Genomic DNA, 20,361 nt, shown 5'->3' on the forward strand with positions numbered 1-20,361 from the left:
TTTACCTAATGTGAAAAATATAAACACAAAGACCCAAGAAGCTGAACTTACCCAAAGTGCATATACACAAAACACAACAAGGCACATTAAAATCAAACTGCTGAAGACCAATGCAACAACAACAACAACAACAAAAATTCTTGGGGCACCTGACTGGCCCAGATGGTAGAGAATTCAAGCCCCACATTGGCAGTAGAGCTTACTTTAAAAAAATTTAAAACCCAGGGGCGCCTGGGTGGCTCAGTGGGTTAAAGCCTCTGCCTTCGGCTCAGGTCATGATCTCAGGGTCCTGGGATCGAGCCCCACATTGGGCTCTCTGCTCAGCAGGGAGCCTGCTTCCCCTCTGTCTCTGCCTGCTGCTCTGCCTACTTGTGATCTCTCTGTGTCAAATAAATAAATAAAATCTTAAAAAAAAAAAAATTTAAAACCCAAACAAAAAATTTCTTTAAAATCAACCACAGTTGAAAAGACACTGCAGGGGCACCTAGGTGGCACAGTCAGTTAAGTGTCCAACACTTGATTTCAGGTCAAGTCATTATCTCAGGGTTCTGAGACTGAGCCCACCACCTGGCTCCCCGCTGGGCATGGAGCCTACTTAAGAATCTCTCCTCAACAACCCCCTAAAAAGGGGGCGGGTTCACCTGTGTGGCTCAGTTGGAGGAGTGTCAGGCTCTTGATTTTCGATCAGGTTGTGATCTCAGAATCCTGCAGTGAAGCCCTGAGTCAGCTCCAAGCTCAAGCTCGACACTGAGTCTACTTGGGATTCTTTCCCTCCTCTTCTTCCTCCCCCTCCACATGTATGTGCCTTCTAGCCCTCGCTAAAATAAATAAAATCTTTAAAAGAAAAAAAAAAAAAAGCAGAGTGTATATACAAAGGATGAAAGAAAAAAAACAAACACTTTTAATCATAAACTCTGTAAACCAAGTAACAATGGGTTTAACTATTTACTAAGTCCTGAAAAGAAAACAATCCTTGACCTACAATTCTATGTCCAGGGAAAATATCCTTCAAAATAGAAGGTAAGATGAACTCTTTTCTCCAACAAAAGCTTGAGAAAATATATCACTGAAAGACGTGAAATACAAACATTCTTAAAAGAAGTTCCTTAGAAAGAGAAAAAAAGAGAGAAAACAAATGGAAATTTTGATCTATACATGGCAATGAAGAATGCCAAAATGGTAAATACATGGTAGAAGAGAGAAAAGATGAGATGAAACTAATAAAGAATAATCATATAATTTGCTCAACATTCTACTTAAAATGCAGGAACCATGAGTCTGAATTTTAAAAGATTCAACAATTTTTAAAAAATACCAATGGCCTCAAAGATATTTAAACCATGAAAATAGGAGCACTCAGAGAACAAAGAGATGTCAGATACTAAAAGCATGACAGCGAAAACTCAAAAGAAAAAAAACAAAATAAAAGTGAAAACATCTCTTAGGAAGTTTAAAGCCAAAGAAATGAAACATGAGAAAAATAAGTAAATTTGGAACCGTCCAAGAGATAAAACATGTAGGTAATGAAAGAAATTATTAAACAGCACACAAGAAATCAATAAACTAATTCAAGAAAATATCCTCAAACTTAAAGATACAAGTTGCCAAACTAAGAGGTGCCAACCTATATAGTAAGGTACCCATCACAATTGTTGAAAACAGGCCAAATACTCAGAGCAGGTATTACAAAATTTCAGCGCATTAGGAATAAGAAGACTGTTCTCCCCCTTTCCTTAATCTATCAAATTTAGGCTTATCTGTTTCACATAGCAACTAAATAACATATTTTAGGAATATATATACCCAAGGTAAAGGTATAAAGAACACGCACATACACACAAACCACACACACAAAAACGATAAACTAAAAAATCAAGATAGTGTTAGAGGGAAGTGGAAAAGAGGATATTAAAGAGGAATACACAAGTATCTTCTAAAAATGTTCTAGTTCTTAATTAGGATGGTATGTACATGGACAGTTTTCATTTTATTATTACTCACTTCATATTCTCTTCTCTATGTATAATATATTTCAACAAAAGATACCTTTTGACCAGAAAATTCCATAACTAGGTATTTAGCCAACACGTATTAGATGATAAATGTGTAGGGATATTCTCTGTGCACTGCTCGTAAATAGCAAACAAATGCCCATTAATAGAGGATAAGTAAAACACATCATGGTACCAAGTTACAGAATATGTATATTAAAAAAATTTTTTTTTAAATTTATTTTGACAGAGAGAGATCACAAGTAGGCAGAGAGGCAGGCAGAGAGAGAAGGGGAAGCAGGCTCCCCGCTGAGCAGAGAGCCCAATGCGGGGCTCGATCCCAGGACCCTGAGACCATGACCCAAGCTGAAGGCAGAGGCTTTAACCCACTGAGCCACCCAGGCGCCCCCAGAATATGTTTATTTAAAAAGAATAAAGCAACTTCCTATACACACTATAAATGGAATGCTACCATTTATGTTTTACGTACATGAATAATTCTTACATTACATCTTGGTATCTCTTGATGGATATGTAAGAAACCAACAACAACATATATATCAGGAAAAGGGAAACGGGTGGTTTAGAGATGGGGTAGGGAAACTTTTCAACATCTATTCTATTTTACCAAGAATATTAATTATTCAAGAAAAAATATTTAAGATCTGATACTTCAGAAGATGCCGAAGAATTATCACTGCACATAGGCAAATTAAAAATCCTAAAAAGAAGCTTTTAAACTTTAAGATTTTTTTTTCTAAATATACATACAGCCTGTTACATTTTACTTAAAAGTTAAAGGCCTGAAATTTTAACAGCTTTCAGGATTGTTCCTCTGATTAACTCACACTTTATGTGCTATAGAAAGACACTAAAAATGCTCTAGTGGTTACAGTAATGGAGGTATCAAATATACTTTTTGGACCTGTATGAAAAATTTCTTAATATGATACTCTTTTGAAGGGAAGGGGAGATACCACAGGTAGGATTTTTTTTTTTTTAAGATTTTATTTATTTATTTGACAGGCAGAGATCTCAAGTAGGTGGAGAGGCACGCAGAGAGAGAGAGGGGAGGAAGCAGGTTTCCCGCTGAGCAGAGAGCCCGATGTGGGGCTCTATCCCAGGACCCTGGGATCATGATCTGAGCCAAAGGCAGAGGCTTTAACCCACTGAGCCACCCAGGCGCCCCCCACAGGTAGGATTTAAGGGTGTATTATTTTCATATGCTCTGGGGAAAAAAAGAAAATATACCAAAATGACCAAAAGATTTTATTGGGTAAAACTGGGTACTTAAGTAGTACATGGAAAATAAAACTTGTAATTCCCAAACTGCTTATCAAATAACCTTAAAAGTAAAATTTTTTTGAGAAAAATGAGAAAAAAAATTTGCAAATAACATCTGTAGGAACTCTTAACTCTTCTCTGTGAATCAATGGCACCCTACCAAAAGGAGGGGAGCCATGAATATTCCTGATACTCTTAAAAGAAGCAAAGGTTCTAAGTTGATATATAATAGAATCTAGTAATTATGAAAATTTAAAATGTTGGACTTACCAGGAAACTCTCCCTTTCGACTGCTTTGACCAAACTCCTGAAGCTGAGCTTGTTGATTTATTTGTTCTTTCTGTAAATTTTCATACCAATGAGTTACTTCAGCCCTAAGATCTGCTACCTGGTCACTAGGATACATTTCAATAGTCATCTGAAATATGAGATGCAACCAATTTAAAAATATAACAAGAACAGATATTTGAACTGGGAAATGTTATCAATTTAAAAACTAAAATTATATAACTACCTTGTCAGGAAGTCCAGCTGGTTGGCATACTACCCTCAGCGGCAGGGACTGTTTGTCACTCAGTGCTTTCAAATGACTACTAATACCAGTGCCTTCAATTTGCCACTGTCTGAGATGGTACGCAAACCTAAAACAGAAAAACCACACACAGGAAGAATATCATTTTAAACCACCTTAATTTTACAGAAGTTTTTTAACATTTTACAAAATGAAAAAGCCCACAAAAGTTTCTAGCACATTCCAATTTACTCTACAGCATTAAGCTTAGATTCATCATACTGCAATAACTTAAATGCATAAATACAGCTAAGAGATCCTTAAAAAATAGTTTACAAGAAAAATTACTGAGGAAAAAATTTCCCATTAAGAACATTAAAAAAAAAAAAGAACTTTTTTTTTTAAAGGGGGAGAGCGGGAAATAGTGAAGCAGGAGAATTCAAAGAAACAAACTAATCCAGGAAGTGAAATATAAGTTCTCATTCCTACATTCACAGGAGAAAAAAAGGTTATTAGGAACATTTTTCAGAGACAGAAACGTATCCTAGTACATATATGCCTAACAGAATTTGAGAGCTGATTCCATGACTGCTAAAATTATCAAATAAACCACAAAGACCAATCTTAAGGGAGAAAGGCATCTAGCAAGGTCACTCACTAAATACTGTCAGTTTTCTAACTGATTTTCAGTTGTTTGAAGACAGGATCCAGGATACCTGAATTTCATTAAGAAAAGAATTATCAATGTCAAAAACTAATCAGCAATTCTAGAAGGATGAAAAGTAAGGAAATAAATGGACTTGATATCCTAGAAGCAATCCAATGTCCAGCTTTCACAGTTGAGCAAATGAGTAATCCCAATCTTTTAAGACCAGATAATTCTTAGTTGTGGGCAGGGGCATGCAGGCAAAACAGTCTTGTGCAAAGTAGGATGTTCAGAGCATCCCTGGTCACTAATAGTACCACCTTTTCCCTTAAGCTGTGGTAATCAAAAGTGTCTCCACAAATTACCTAATGCCCCTTGGCCAACAAAATCAATCTGGCTGAGAACCGCTCTTTAAATTATAACCTTTCCTCTTTAAAAAAATTTTTAAGAGACAGTTTTATCTACTCTCTTAATATAAGGAACACACAAACACAATAAGTACTTTATATTTTCATTCTATAAATGTTAGACAATTTTAAATTAGAATTAAGCACATTAAGCTTGAAATTGTACAGTGATACCACATAAAGGTGTGCATGAAGATTACTGACATTTTAAACTAGCCCCTAGTGTTCTGAATATTCAATTTTGTTTTCTAGTTTCTCTACCTGCCTCCAAAAAAATAAATATTTATGTAAGTTACTTAACACCAACATTAACTTTTAGAGTAAAACATGAACAAGTATAAAAGATTTCTAGCAAAGAATATTACACAATAATTTTCCATGTGTTAGAAAAAAAAATCGTACATCTGAGAAGGGATTTTTTAACTGAAATTCATTCAACTTATAAACAGTACCATTGAACATAGGAAACTTAATTTACTCTTAAAGACTTTTAAAATAAAAACATATTTTAAAAACACAAGTAACACTGTGTGAGAACTAAGGGTTTAAACCAACAGGCCATTTCCGGTTTGTTGTTTGTAGACTCTGAAGCAAAAAAGAAAATTTTGGAAAAATTTATATCATCTCATTAACAGTAACTATCTCTAAGAGGAAGAGATGATAGATTATGACTTTCATTTTTTGCAGTATTTATTTTTATTAATTTGAATGAGACATCACCACATTTTTTTTTTTAACATTTTAGAGTGGTAAAGTAATGAGGCAGTGTGATGTCTGTTCCAAAAACTCTAGAGTTCCCTTACACATTCTTTAAAAACACAAGGTATTATTTAAGTATAATTCCCACAAGTTGCAATCATAATCAAAATAAAGAATTTTGCACTGCCTAAATATATTAAAATCATGAAGCCATGTTATTTATAAGGAATGTGTAGAACATCTTTTTATTATTATTTCCTGTTAATTTAAATAAAATCTCAAAAATATCGATTATATGACTCAAACTAAGCTCTGAAGTTGAAAGATTAATTTTAACAATTTTTGTCAACACAGTTCGTTGTATCTTTACATTTAGTCATGATTTTTAACAAATAGAATTTCTTAATTAAAACTATCTACTCACCTTTCATTTCAGTCGATATATTCATAAATGTTAATTTGCTTTATTTCTGTATTACACAGGGTATGTCTAAATTAATTATACAGATATTCATTAACACAGAATTTTTTGATCATGTTTCCATGGTAAATGGAAATTCAAAATTAAAATACTGTCTCCTAGTCCAGGAAGAAAAAAAAACAGCAAATGAAACAAATGACTCAACTTGATTCAACTATGAGAGATTATCTGATGTTCTTGGTGAGGATTTTAGTGAAACTTTTTTTTGGTGGTCGTGTTCTGCCTTTCAGTTGTAATACTTTCTTCGAGTTGGAATTCTGTCTAGAGAGTCTTACTCATGCATATCTTCTCAGAGTTTTTTAAGAATTCTTAAAGTTCCACAATATTTACTGGGAACCTATGTTGCCTTCTTGGCAAAATGATACATATTATGAATAAAAGTACTTCTATTACTAACCCTTCACTTGTGATAAGTTAAGCTTTCTACCTGCCCCAACAAAACCTTTACTTTAGGAATACTTTTGTACATGTCAGCAATGGGAGGAAAAAAAAACCCAAAAACAAAACAACGCCTGAAATTCATTGTAATAATGTAGTATAAAACAATTACCTTCTCCTAAATGCTTCCAGATGCGTCTTCAGCATAAGGAGTCCTCTTTCTATAACAGTGAGACTTGAGTGTGATTCCTGTTCGAGACTGCTAGAAGCTATCATGAGACTCTCCATACACTTACTAATAAATTCTTGCTCCTTCTCCAAACCCGTTTTACCTGAAAATCAGATGTTTAGACAGTATATCAATCTTTATTGTTTGGCTATGTTTAAAAAAAAATGAATTGTAGCTAAACAAAAATCCTCACATAAGAAATTATCAGACAATATTTTAAATCACTCACCATTAATATAATAGGAGTTAATATACTGGATAGCTGCTCGACTGACATCACCAGATTGTGCTCTTAAAGCAATGCCCCAAAATTGGTCCATACCACAAAGCTAAGAAAGAAAATATGACATCTATAAATCTTATTGTCAACAATATAAACAATTAGAAGACTGAAGTAGTTTCAAGTTTCAAAGCCATACAACATCAAAGACTTTTAATATCCTATAAAGCATTTAAAAGGCAATTCCTATTAAAATTAAATAACAAAATGGTAAAAGCCTTGAAAATTTCCTCAACTACTGTAATACACCTGTACTGGTTCTAAAAAAAATTTATAAAGCAGCTGTGTGTGTGTATGTGCATATGTGTAATGTTTAACCAAAAGCTGTAACTACATAGTGGGAAAAACTCAAATCCCCAAAACACACTACAAGTGAATAAAAACAACATACACATAATTATTAGCAGAAAAAAGCTTCAATGCTTTCATCCAAATTACTCTGATAAAAACACTCTGCTTTCAGATATTCACAGAAAAAATTTTAAATATGCTAACCCAAGTTGTTACTTAAATTTATGATGTTAACTATTCTATGACAAAGAGAATGAGTTCACTGAAAACTACAGAAAAAGTGGAGTCAAAGTTCTCAAAAGTTGGGCAGGCTGAAGCAAGGTATTCTTCTAATAGGTAAGCCTTTGAGTTCATATCATCGACTTAAAATGCAATATTACATCAAAATTAGAGTAGGAATACTTCTTAGGTAAAACAGATCTGTCTGAAATTACCCTGAAATTTATCAAAAAGACCACGATATTAAAAAAATACAAAACACTATTTAAACAAGGAAAAAAGATAGGAAGATACTGTGAAAGCATTCTAAATCCAATTAAAATTATTCTTTACTACAAAGGCTAAAACCAGTTTTCCCTATCTTTCTCTCTATAAACAACTCCAACTTCTAAAGAAAATTAATGAAAAATGTGAGAAGATACTATCTAAATCAAAGCTAACATTAATAAACTGGAATGTCCAATGAGGAAGACTTTCAAATAACAGTCTGTGCTGAGTGAGTCTAATAAATAAGGCCTTCAAAGAAAACCCAGCAGCCACCCATTGAGGCAAATGGAATAGTAAGCCAGAAATAACACTAGCAATTTTTGAGTCTTCAGTTAATGAATGGACATGGCTCAAGGTCAGAGATGATTTAAGGTAAATTCTATTCTAGGAACTCTGGTGCTGTCCAAGAGCAAGTTAAAGCTTGGTCACACAAATGCCGTAACAGTCAGATTTCAGATAAATCAACCCTAGTGGACAAAACTACTTGACTTTATTAGCTAGGAGCTTCTACAGTACTTTTAAGAACATTCAGGTGGCCTCTTGTGCATCAAAGAATGTGTAGTAAGTTTTCATTACATACAACCAAGGTTACATTTGGTAACCAAAAAGGAAAAAAAAAAGTCCCAAATTTGCTTTGTACAACTTTTAAAATCAAAAGACAATGCTTTTTAAAACCTAAGAATAACAGTCTTCATAATTAATAAATTCAATGGTTGGCAGACTAAATAATTCAGTAATCTAGTTTGAAGAATAAAAGAAAAACCCCATAAGCTGACCTAATAAAATGCCAAGTCTGAATCCATACCTCAGAGTTTGAACCACCATCATAGGCACTGGTCGCCAATCGAGCCAAGTTACAGAGATGCTGAAACAGGTTTAAGCCAGTCATGCTAATCGTTTCAGGTTTTAGCTGGGGCATCTTAAAAAAAAATTTTTTTAACTAGTTTAGTGTGATAATTAATATATTTTACTTTATCAAATTTAGATTAACAAATTTAACAACGTAAATTTGTAACCCACTGCAGAAGAAAATGTTATCAGCTCAATATTTTAGTGATGATTTTAAAATAAAAATAGATAAGAATTTAATGAAAATTTTATTCAGGTCATAACTGAAACCTAATATCTATTTCAATTTTCAATATATACATAGATAAATCAGAGGATATAAATAAAAAGTTTTATCATTTATTGTGTATCTAATCTCATACACATTTAAAAGATGTGTAGCTGTATATACAGTTTGTGTCTAAGTTAGGGCTTGAAATTAAGATCCTTGAGGGTTTATCTGTAGCTTTGTAGTAGATCTATTAAGTGATTTAGTATATATGTACCAAAATTCATTCATATATATTTAATTCTACCACAGAGATAATATTAGTTTGCAAAGACTGTACATAATCTCAAAAATAAGTATAAAATAAAAAGTCTATTGCTTTAATATTGTCAAGTTTCAAAATCCAAATGGAAAATTATTACCTGAACCAACGGGGGCATCTGATAAAGAACAAAAACTGGATAGAAAAATATCTTTAAAAACAAGACATGATGGTGCTTCCTAAAAAGGACTTTTTGGAATCCAGTCGGGAGATTGGTTTATTTCTGCCATAGGACTGGCTAAAACCACAGCCATCTAACTAAGAGTCACAGAACATACTCTCACTCATATTCATATCAATATAAACACTGCAGAGGAAAAAAATCAAAGTAAAACCTATAGGACAAAATTATATAAAGACTGCTAAAAACAGTACATTTGTCTCTTTTACAAATCTATGTCAAAAGAGGAAAAAACTAACATTATAGAGTTTTTATTTCAAGAGATAAAAAGGAAATACAGGAAAACAACAGGAAAGGTAAAACTGTCAAGAAATAAAATTACCTTCTCCAGGAAAAGATGTTTGTAGGTTTCCATTCCCATAGCATGTTGATCTTTACTTCGAACTTGATTTAAAAACCAATGGAGTGCATCATCATAACACTCAGCATCTTCTACTAAACAATGCCATAAAATGTCGACTTGCTCTAAACTTAACCCTAGATAAAAATTACAAATTTTGAATCATGGTACATACAATGTTTTGGTCTTAATTCAATGTACTAGAAGTGCCAATATATGCAGAAATATAAAGGAGGTATCTTATAAAAATGTGTTATAAGAGATTTCACATAATTTATGCTTTCAAAATGCAAAATGTACTTATACATAATCCATATATAAATCATCTAAAAACACACAACTTATATAGTATCCTACAAGAGCCACTTGGTCTGGAAAATCACTCTCATTAAAATAAGGACATACACTGGATTACAATAAAAATGATTAATAGGGTAGGGTAATCCCAAAATTTGAGAAGTCAGTTCTAAGGTTTAATTAAGGGTTAATGGAGTACATGCACATCATGTTCAAAGATCACTCTATGCCCACTGAAGAAAAACAATAAATGCCAATAAGCACTATTTTTGGAAACTACTGCGAGGGGGAAGGATCTGTATGATGAATAAAGCAAAAAGTAATTGACTGCCTAAAAGAGGAAACAGCAACACATCAGGATATTCAATTAGTTGGGGAGCCAATATAATGAGATGAAATCTGTATAGTACTTTGACCCAAGTATTAAATGATTCCAAAGTCTGGCAGAAAAAAGGAAAAAGAACTGTTCAGAACTAAGGGAAGGCAATACAGGCAATCACAAATCTGATTATGGATAAAAGAAGAAAATCCAAAAAGGGTAGAATAAAAGCATCATAGGAATTTTTTAAAGTGTATCAGTAGAGGGTTCCAAAGAGTAGGTTGTTTCCCAGAATCAGAAAGGGATGGGAAAATATGATACAATCATAAGAAACCTCTTTCCTGGGAAAGGTAGGAGAGATCCAGAATAGAAAAAAAACACCTCAGAAAATATTTACCTAGTAGCAATATCAGTCTACAGAATTAGATCACAAAATAAGTACCCTATCAATTTCTCACATAACCATACAAGTTGAAGAATTTATACCCCTGGGAGCCAATATTAAGAAAAAGAAAGAAAGAACGAATGAATGAACCAGAAACAATCTTTACAGCATATTCTAATTTAAATACATTCAATAATTAAGAAAAGAGAGAAGAAAATTAAGAGCTGTAAAAACAAAACAAGAAAAAAAAAACAGTATCCAGGTTAATTATAGTAAACTATATGATAAAATAAGTGTATTCATAAATGACTAAATCACCAATCCACATTTAATATAACTTTGGAGTAACTATATTATACCTAACAGGAACTGTGCCAGGAAGAAAAGAACAATTATGATGTGGGAGAAGTGAAGTTCTCAGTTTGATTTTTCTCTGGACAGTAGATATTATATGCCTATACAATAAGAATCTATACTGTGCTCCCTGGAATGAGAACAGCAAAATTATTCATTATTCAAAATACTTGAATTCAAAAATATTCATTATTGATTGATATATGAATATTCAAAAATATTCATTACTCAAAATAATGAAAAATTATTCATTATTCAAATACTGGGAAGAGTGGTTAACAGTTTCCAATGAGAATCTTAATTAAAGAAACATGAAACTTCATAGTCGTGTGGAATTATTTATGCTGACAATACCTGTCTTAGGTTGACTTCTCTCATGTGTAAGACTGGTTTTATGTATTTTATTTATTTCTTGTCTACTATCAGTGATAATGGAGGTGATAAAAGACCTAATAATATGAAACAGAAGTTTCCTATCAAAAACCAGTGTCTCGTTTTTAAATCTTTTGGTATCACTTTAGTGGCATTTGTTACAAAGAGCTTAACTTGAAGAAATTAAATAGACAAATGAGTAAATGGTGTATCTCAAGCACAGACATGGACTTAAGAGAGCCGTGATGACACCTCTCAGGCTAGCAAGACACTTGTAATTCTGACTATATCAAACATAGCTAAAGAAAGAGAATGTCCTAAAACAAAGTTTGTTGACAAGGACACACAGAAAAAGCGTGGAGTGAAAAATAACAATATGTGTCCCGCAAGAGAAAAGCAGCTCTGGCCAAAAGGAAATCAAGCTTCCTCCTCTCAAATACACCTAGAGTGTGGGTTTAGATATGGTCCACACCCTGAATATACCAGACCAGTTTTTTTAAGGTTAATTATTAATGAAACTGAATTTTATGTTAATGTAATAAAAACCAGGGACTCTAAATATCTGTATCACCTGTGAAGCCAAGCAATTTTGGGTTGAGACTAAGACTAGCCCTAACAATAATAAGTAGACAGTGGCTGTTTCCAAATGAAGTGATAGACGAATTCTATAATTAAAAGAAATAAAAAATACAGTCACCCCTAAACATGGTATCTTCTACCCCAAATATCTTGTTCTTGAAATGAGCTGTTTATCCGCTGAGAAACTGGCATTTTCAGAGATTGAAGCAGAAATATGTCAGGGTCACGCTCATACTGCCATACACACTGAGGACATTCAGCATTGAAAATATGAATTAAATATTAAATAGTCACTACAGAAATCTAAAGGCATGAGCACATTTAACTGGACTCTTCTAAGAGTCAATACAGACCTAAAAACTGATTAAAATACTGATTAAAAAGCTTACTGAAATGATCAGGTGATCCCAGAGTTGAAAACACACAAGTCAAGAACTGAAGTCGAACTTGAACTTCGGCACTATGGCTGTACCTATATTTAAAAAGTCATTAAAATAATTAACTGAAAGAGCCTACTTCTTAATTATTTTTAAAGATTTAATGGCCCTAATCTTAAATTATACCAAAGTAAAATTCTACTTTAGTATCATAATTATTAAATATTTTAATTACAATTGATCCTCGAACAACATGGGGTTTAGGGGTCCCAAACCCTGTGCAGGTGAGAATCTGTGTAGAACTTCTGACTCCCCAAAAACTTAGGTACTGATAGCTTACTAATGACCAGAAGCCTAACTGATAACATACACAGTTGATCATGACGTATTTTGTATACATATTATAGACTATTTTTACAATTAAAATATGCTAGAAAAAAGAAAATGTTACTGTGAAAATTGTAAAAGAAAATACACTTATAGTACTGTACTGTATTTATCAAAAAAAGTCCACATGTAAGTGGACCCATGCAGTTAAAACCCGTGTTGTTCAAGGGCCAACTGTATATAACTTTGGTTATACAAAAAAAAGGTCATAAAGCCAAATGGTATGGTTGAGATTTATGTTACTTAATAAATTATTAAAAATCTGCAAACAATCAGAAAACATACTTTTAAATTAGATGAGAAAGTACGTAAGAACTCAACAGTGGAACAAAAGAAACATGTAATTTTGAACTTATGCAATATGCACAGAGGTTAGAATAAATAAACTGCACTTCTATCCAAAAAATGCATGTTTCATTATCACTGTCCTATCAGTGATAATACTATATTCCATAAACAAGATATGCTAATGAAATGTCATTCCATACATCTAGTTCACAAACAATACAGCTAATACAAAACTGGCATTTTTTAATGTTACTTCAAATCTAATTAATGATAATCCATGTGCACAAAATCAATGGTAAGAGTTGGAGGCTTATTAAGTAGGTGATTTCACAAAGTTCTCTGGGAATTCAATCTGTAAGCAGGTCCAAAGGAACAGCATTTTAAGAATCAAGTGTTGGTCTCTCAGGGAGGAAGGGTAGGAGATGCATCTGAAAGAGCTATATAGGGTCCAGACTGTGGCCAGCCTGAAATGTCAAACAGAAGAATTTGGCATTATTCTGGATGAAAAAGGAGATCACTAAAGGGTGTTGAGTGGAGAGCGGACTCATGATCAGGTCTGCATTTTAGGATTCCTTTAACAACCCTGTGAACTGCATACTGAACTTGTCTGTGATAGTACAATATTCTAATTCCCACAAGCACCTGAACACCCAATCAATGTAACTTAATCAATCATGAGTTCTTAGCTCCATGTTACAAATCAAAGGCTAGTTGTGGATGAACTGCCCAAGTTACATTGCCAACAAAAGGCAGCAGCCAGTCTGAGCCCTGATCTATATCCCAGGTTGCAGAGAGTCAAAGAGCCTCAATTCAATTTCCTATATCTTCAACTAAGTATAAAATTTGAAAAGCTTCCAAAAACTAGCTGGTTTCAAAAATTATACTAGATTTGCTGTTCAAGTTTAAAGTTAAGGTTTTATAAAAATTGAATATGCTGGATATACCTTTGCTGCTCCTTAATGTCTCGTATTAATATTGGCAAAGAAAAGATGAACTTTCAGTTCATTACTGTCACAGGACCTTTTGTGAAGGTCAAAGTATGTGTGGCAAGATGGCTGGGGGCACAGAGGAGGGAGTACAGTAAGCAACTCACAGACTAAAATGCCATCCAGGTAAAATTCAAAATCAGCTCTTAACAGCTTCTTACCCTTTTAATAAAAAGGACCGATTCTGTAGAAGAAGCCTTGGAGTACAGGTTCAAATTCAAGTTCTATCATCCATCAGTTCTATGATTTTAAGTAAGCTACTATACTTCTCTGAGCCTGGAGGACTTGGTCACAGACATAAGGGGAGAATGAAATCTTGTCCTGTACAAAGCGCTTTTATTTCCTGCATACTTCCTGCATTTGAAACTCAGACTAACAGACCCATAACCCCAGAAGGCATGGACTCAGTCCCTTTGTCCTCTCCTCTTCGGTTTCCACAGCAGAGCCACTGGCTCCACACTTCAAAGGACTCTCTGCTCTGTCAGGGTCTCACTGGCTGCTGAAATCACTAGCCAGGAAATTTCTTGAAATGCAAAACAAAGATAACATCAATAATGGCAAATTCTCATGGATTTGTCCATGGCTTCTGACATTACAGGAAATGTAAGACAAAAATAATCTCCCTACAGGCATGAAATTTTAGTGGCAAATTACACCTTTAAAAAAAAAAATTCTGTTTGTAGCCTCTATGTTGACACAGTGGGATTTTCTCTAGAGGCCACTGGATTCAAGAAATATGTAACATGTCTATTTGGGAAATGAAGTGTTATCTCTCATACCACAAGAATCTTTTTGTCCTAGGTGAAAATCTGAGAACTTTGTCTACTAAAATCCCCATGGAACAAATGCAAAATAATGGGCCACAAACTCAAGAGGTCAGTATACTTTAACAAAGGGTAGCAAATGCACAACTCTGTTTTATAGCCTGAAGGAACAAGGCAGTTATATCAAGAGGACAGACATCTCTCTGTTCTAAGGTTTCATTCTCCTTAAGATGCCAGGCAACAAGGTAAGACTGGAGGACTGAAAGGATATTATATACCCTAAGAGAGTTTCAAACTCACCTCCAAAGAGCACCACTCCACTATTTATTTTTCGCCACAGAAACAACCCTTGTATGAGGCTCCACCTCTAATTCCACTAACAATGTCAGCAAATTCCCTGTAACCAATGCTGTGAACAATCAAGACTCAGACCTGTTTATTTTTTGGCATTTAATGTCAGACTTTCTCGGAAGATTCTTTCTGCGGATGATTCATTTAAGTCTTGTCTTCCACGCTCCTTTCTTAAGCCTCCCATCCTTGCTCATTAACCCCCTGGCTTGAAGCTGTGGTAAGAGCTCTTTTGTAACTTAGTGTTTACTTCTAGGGACAAGCAGCTTGAATTTCATCTCCTAAAAATGCTCAAGATGTAGGTCCTGTGGTTTTATTTCTGCTTCTTGCCAGTTTTGTGGTTTTTACAGATAAATGGAGACGCTCAGGTTCAGGAAACCATGATTATCTTCAACCTCTGCTTCAAGAAGAATTAAAAAGGAAGATACACACTACTACAAAGAACACTTAGAATTTTAATAGGATTTAAAGAAATGCATCTTATGTAGAGATAACTATGTAAACAAAGCTACAGAATAAATTTAAGGTAATAATTCAGAAATAATTTGATAGACTTATAAGATAGGAGGTCCTAAAAAAATTTGAGTAGTAAAACAGGAAAAGCTGCTTGAGCTTTGATCTTAGAGGGCCCAAAATACTAGGCTGAAGAAATGGAATTTACTTTTTACACAGTAAAGGATCTAAATGGGGATAAAGGGCAACTTTGTTGTCTGTTTTGTACCATAGTTTGTTATTAGCCAGGTAACTATAGTTTGTAGACAATCTATGTGCCAGGTGCAACTTACTAAATTATTTCATTTAATTCTTTCAAAAACTCACAATGTAAATAATTAGAGTTTATTAGGGAGGTAACTGTAATCAAAATAAGGTCAAAACAATACATTCATAATCTAAATCCAGGTCTACATGATTCACAAGCCCAAGTGTTTTCCTCCAATACTATATTACAACTCCTAATATAATAAGGATAAGAAATTAATGAGCATGGCAGAGAATGAGTCAAGAGTGATACAGAGGTTGGATAATAGGACTGCAACAGCATCTGTGGGAATGTCAATTTGTGAAAAAACACGGAACATATTTTAGCATTAAGATAACTAGAGACTGATGACAGTATAATGTAGAACTCAAGAATATTAGAGAAAACAGACTGCTCCAATATTTGTAAAATGTGTGACCTTGGGCAAGTTATTTATCGTCTCATAGTTTAAACATTCTCATTTTTAAAATGAAACTGCCTAACTCAAATGAGTTGTACATCTTGAGGTTAATACTTAATGGTATCTGGCATATGGTAAGCATCAATAAACATTGGTATTTTTATCATCATTCATGTTTGGAAATGACAAAAAAAAAAAGGCCCCAAAGCCTCGAAGTTTTAGGTGACTGAGAGGATGATGGGATTCTGAAGGACATAGTAAAACCTGGAGATAAAACTGATTTGTGGAGAAAAATAATTCATTTTTGGAAGGAAGAATGCCTTAAAGGTCTATCACTTTTCTGAACACTTAGTGTGCTCAGTATTCATCTATGTAGAAGTCGTCTACAGGATTATTTTCTCAATAAATACTAAGGCTAGCTGATACACAGTAAGCTGGTTTTTCCCAACCTGGCCCATCAGTCCCAAAAAACAGAAACCAGAATTTTACATATTTCCCTCTAGACAGCAATCTTCCCTACAAGAAGCACTGAACACAGCTATACCACTGATCTATTTCTACCAATTCTTATCTAAAGTCACTAAATGATGAAGTATTTCAAAATTTCAGAATCAATGCCTTAACAGAATAAAACAGGGTATTGATGATTACTTAAAAAAACCTTTTGATTCCTGAAAACAATGACTTTGAACAGAATTCAACAGTGAAAGTTAACTAACCCCCCAAAGTTACATAACCTACATTTCCTTAAGGTTAAAAATTATAAAAATAACTTTATAAAATTCTCCAACTTAAAAGAGCATTTCTTTCTCTTAAAATTTTTACGACTAAAGTTGTCATCACATTTATTTGCTATATGAAAGAAAAGGAGTAGAAATCCTGGGAGGAAAGACAATCAACACTTAAACATAATTAACCTAGTTAAGGTACTTACAGTGCATGTTTCTGTCTTCCTTCTCTTACAGCTTGAATATAATATACCAAATTATCAAAGAAAAGCTTCATCATGTTCAGTTCTTTTTCTGCCCACCTGGTCCAAATGAAAGAAAAAATACTTTTAAAGGCATAGAGTAAGAAAATAAATCTACTCTAGGAAAGAAAAAAATGCAGATCTAAAAATTTTTCAAATGCAAAACCTTCTAACTGCCAAAAATTTACAACTTCTATTTCTATTTGAATTGTGAAAGATATAAAGCAATATGTCTTAATTTTTTGAATTTAAAGTATCACTATTTAATCTCAAAACACTCTATCTCTGTGAAGAGGATAAAATGTCTGGCAAGAGCTAGTTATAAATGACTAATACGAGTTAATATTAAAAATAGTATGATACAGTCCATATAAGGATGGACTGTGTGCCTTGGTCATTACTTAGTTCAATTAGCAGAGTGCCTGGCATATAATACACATACAATATGAACATACTAAATTATTTTTTCTTTTTTATTGTGGAGTATTTGTTAAAAAAAGAAAAAATCAGGTATCAGGCTCCAAAATAACCTACAAACATACAATCAGGGATCTCAGGGATTATAACATTCATGACTAATATCATCTATTCCACATAATAGGTACTACCAATACATCTATTAAAATGTAGAAGAGTACTGAAATTCCAAAACTTCTGATGTAATTTACATCATGCTATAGCACTTGCTCTTTTCAAAGTACGTTACTCTCACTTTGACAATCGTTAATGAATGTGCCAGTAATGCACAAAACATCCAGTAAGATTTACGTTCGAAACCAGTCCCAATATAAATGCAGCATGGCTCTGGGCAAGTAACCTGACCTTTTAAAGTCTGTGTGCTGGTTACCTGAATATCTACTAAGAGGATAAGGAGTAGCAATTTCTCATTTTAAAATATGGGCCATAAGAATTTCAGAGATAATTAGTACCAAATTTTGAGTGCTACTGCACATAATAGATCCACAAAGTTTTTGTCATTATTGCTGCCAACTAACCACAGGAGCTCAGCGTTCCTTTAAATTGATCTACTTGAGATTCAGGATAGCAGTCTCAGGTAGGAAACCCTGAGAACTGCCATTAACTGAGCTCATTTACATTTAATTTAAGGATCAAGCTAAAAGGGTCTCAACTCAATATACTTCGGTTCAGGTACTTGATAAGTAACTGACCACAAAGAGGGAGCCACTTGTATAAGACACTACTGTTATTCCTTAATATAAACCCCCTCAAATGGCTACAGTATGTCTCCAATTCATCCAAATTAGCTACAAGTAAATCTCTTAATACCTTAGAATTCTGCCATTCAACCATTTAAAAACTATCTGAAAAGTAAACGAAACTGGACTCACATTCTACTTATACTTAAAGGACACTAAATACTTTTCCCTATCCCTGTTTAGTATCTCAACAACTTTCCCTCATACATACAAATAAAATTGTTACTAGACTCATCATAATAACAAGAGACTAGGATAATTTTTTTTTTTTAAATAGAGGTTCAGGTTAAATAGGTCCCCTTTAAAGGAACAAAAAACCAGCAAGAGCTATAACTGAGAGCTAACTTTACCCATTTACAATTATTGTGAAGTCTTGTAAGAATTTTTCTAAATGATACTCATTTTGAAAGTAAACAAGTGCTCTTAACAGCTAATCTTAGATGTGAGAAGGTATTAGGTAAAAAGCCATCTTATTTGACTTCAAAAATGAATCCTTCAATAGGTCTAACTTTTCCTAAAATCTAAATGTCTCTAAAATCCCTCCAAGAGTCTATTTGATTGAAGCAAATAACACATTCTTACAAATTAATCTTAAATTCTCTGTAAATGTAAAGTAGTAATAGGTTCGTATCGTGATTATCCCTAACATGACGTAATGTCTACAACCAATTTCTAGTAATGGAAAAAATTAAAGACATCCTAGACTGTTTATTTTAGTGTGCTATCTTTTTCAGGAATCCTTTATTGCGGTGGATATACTACAAATCTTCACCCTAAAATTAGAGCATTACTTGCTACCGTATTTTTCTTAAGCTACAAAGAATACAAAAGCCAGATTTTTCTACTGATGTTGATAAAATCTCCATGGGCTAAATGGCAAAGAGCATGCCAAAATATCTAAGAAAACATCTAAACCATACAAAACGCAAATATTCCCGGTGCAAAATAAAAGCCAGTAAGTCACTCAAAACTGTTCTATAACTATGATTATTAAAAAGTCTTTAAAATGAACATTTCTGTTTATTTTATTTACTTACATTGTAATCCAATGTGTATCATAACTGCTCCCAAACTGCTGAAAAGTACCAAATAGTTTTGGAAGAAGGCGAAGTGAAATTACTACTGATCTGAAACAGCAAAAACAGGTATTTATAGAATAAAATAATTTTAGTTACTAATTCTAGCATTTTACAGAAATTCAGCTATTTAAAAATCTTAGGTGCAAAACGACTTTAACGACTTCACAGTATAAATATATTTCTTACATAAACACTGAAAAATTTTTCCTTAAAGTTTAAATTTATTTTATACAGTGGGGCAAGAAACCCAAGTTTTAAAATCCCAATCCAAGATTTTTAAAGTAAAATACACTATAAATATGTAAGTATAAAAACAAATGAAGAATATTTAAAGATAAAGAACTTTCATAGAAAAAAAAACTAAGTTGTCGGTGCTTCTGAGGATTTAATCAAGGAAAATAGGGACAAGCAGCTTATTAAGTATGTTATCTAGAACAGAACTTCTCTAAGTGTAATGTGCACTTTATTCACTTAGGTAAATTTTGTTAAAATGTAAATTCTGCCTGCCATGTCTGAGTTAAGAAATTTTTCTAACTAGCTCACAAATGATACTCAAACTGCTGGTTCGTGAGCCACATTCTGAGCAGCAATAATATAGAGAGCATTTTTCAAACTATACAAATTATCCCTTTCTCCCCTATTCTCACTTAATACGAGCTGCATCCAAATTGAAAATCACTTCAGTGTAAGCCACGTTAATAACGGAAGCACACCATACACTTCAAGTACGAAGGACTAAAAAAGGAGTAAGAAATCACTCTGCAACTTCAAGTAGATCTGAGTATACCTATCTTGGCCAGCATGGGGGTGGGGAGAGGGGGTGGTATAGGGAAGAGAGAGACGTACACATCCCAAAAGTCTTGGTAGGCAAGGAGGTTGACTGCATGAGACTAGAA

At 33.5% G+C, this 20,361-nt stretch overlaps 1 protein-coding gene across 1 annotated transcript in view; it reads right to left on the reverse strand.

Moving 5' to 3' along the window:
- USP34 (ubiquitin specific peptidase 34) overlaps positions 1-20,361 on the reverse strand; it is a 241,801-nt gene that overhangs the window by 102,476 nt on the left and 118,964 nt on the right. Inside the window, exons 18-26 of the mRNA XM_080813119.1 lie at positions 19,424-19,513; positions 17,134-17,229; positions 12,279-12,361; positions 9,566-9,720; positions 8,489-8,602; positions 6,856-6,955; positions 6,570-6,729; positions 3,790-3,916; positions 3,546-3,693 (exon numbers count right to left, since the gene is read on the reverse strand). Of these exons, the coding sequence (XP_080669245.1) occupies positions 3,546-3,693; positions 3,790-3,916; positions 6,570-6,729; positions 6,856-6,955; positions 8,489-8,602; positions 9,566-9,720; positions 12,279-12,361; positions 17,134-17,229; positions 19,424-19,513 (1,073 nt within the window). The remainder of the gene's footprint in view (positions 1-3,545; positions 3,694-3,789; positions 3,917-6,569; positions 6,730-6,855; positions 6,956-8,488; positions 8,603-9,565; positions 9,721-12,278; positions 12,362-17,133; positions 17,230-19,423; positions 19,514-20,361) is intronic.

This window comes from Martes martes (assembly GCF_963455335.1).
Source record: "Martes martes genome assembly, chromosome: 9".
Lineage (NCBI taxonomy): Eukaryota > Metazoa > Chordata > Mammalia > Carnivora > Mustelidae > Martes > Martes martes.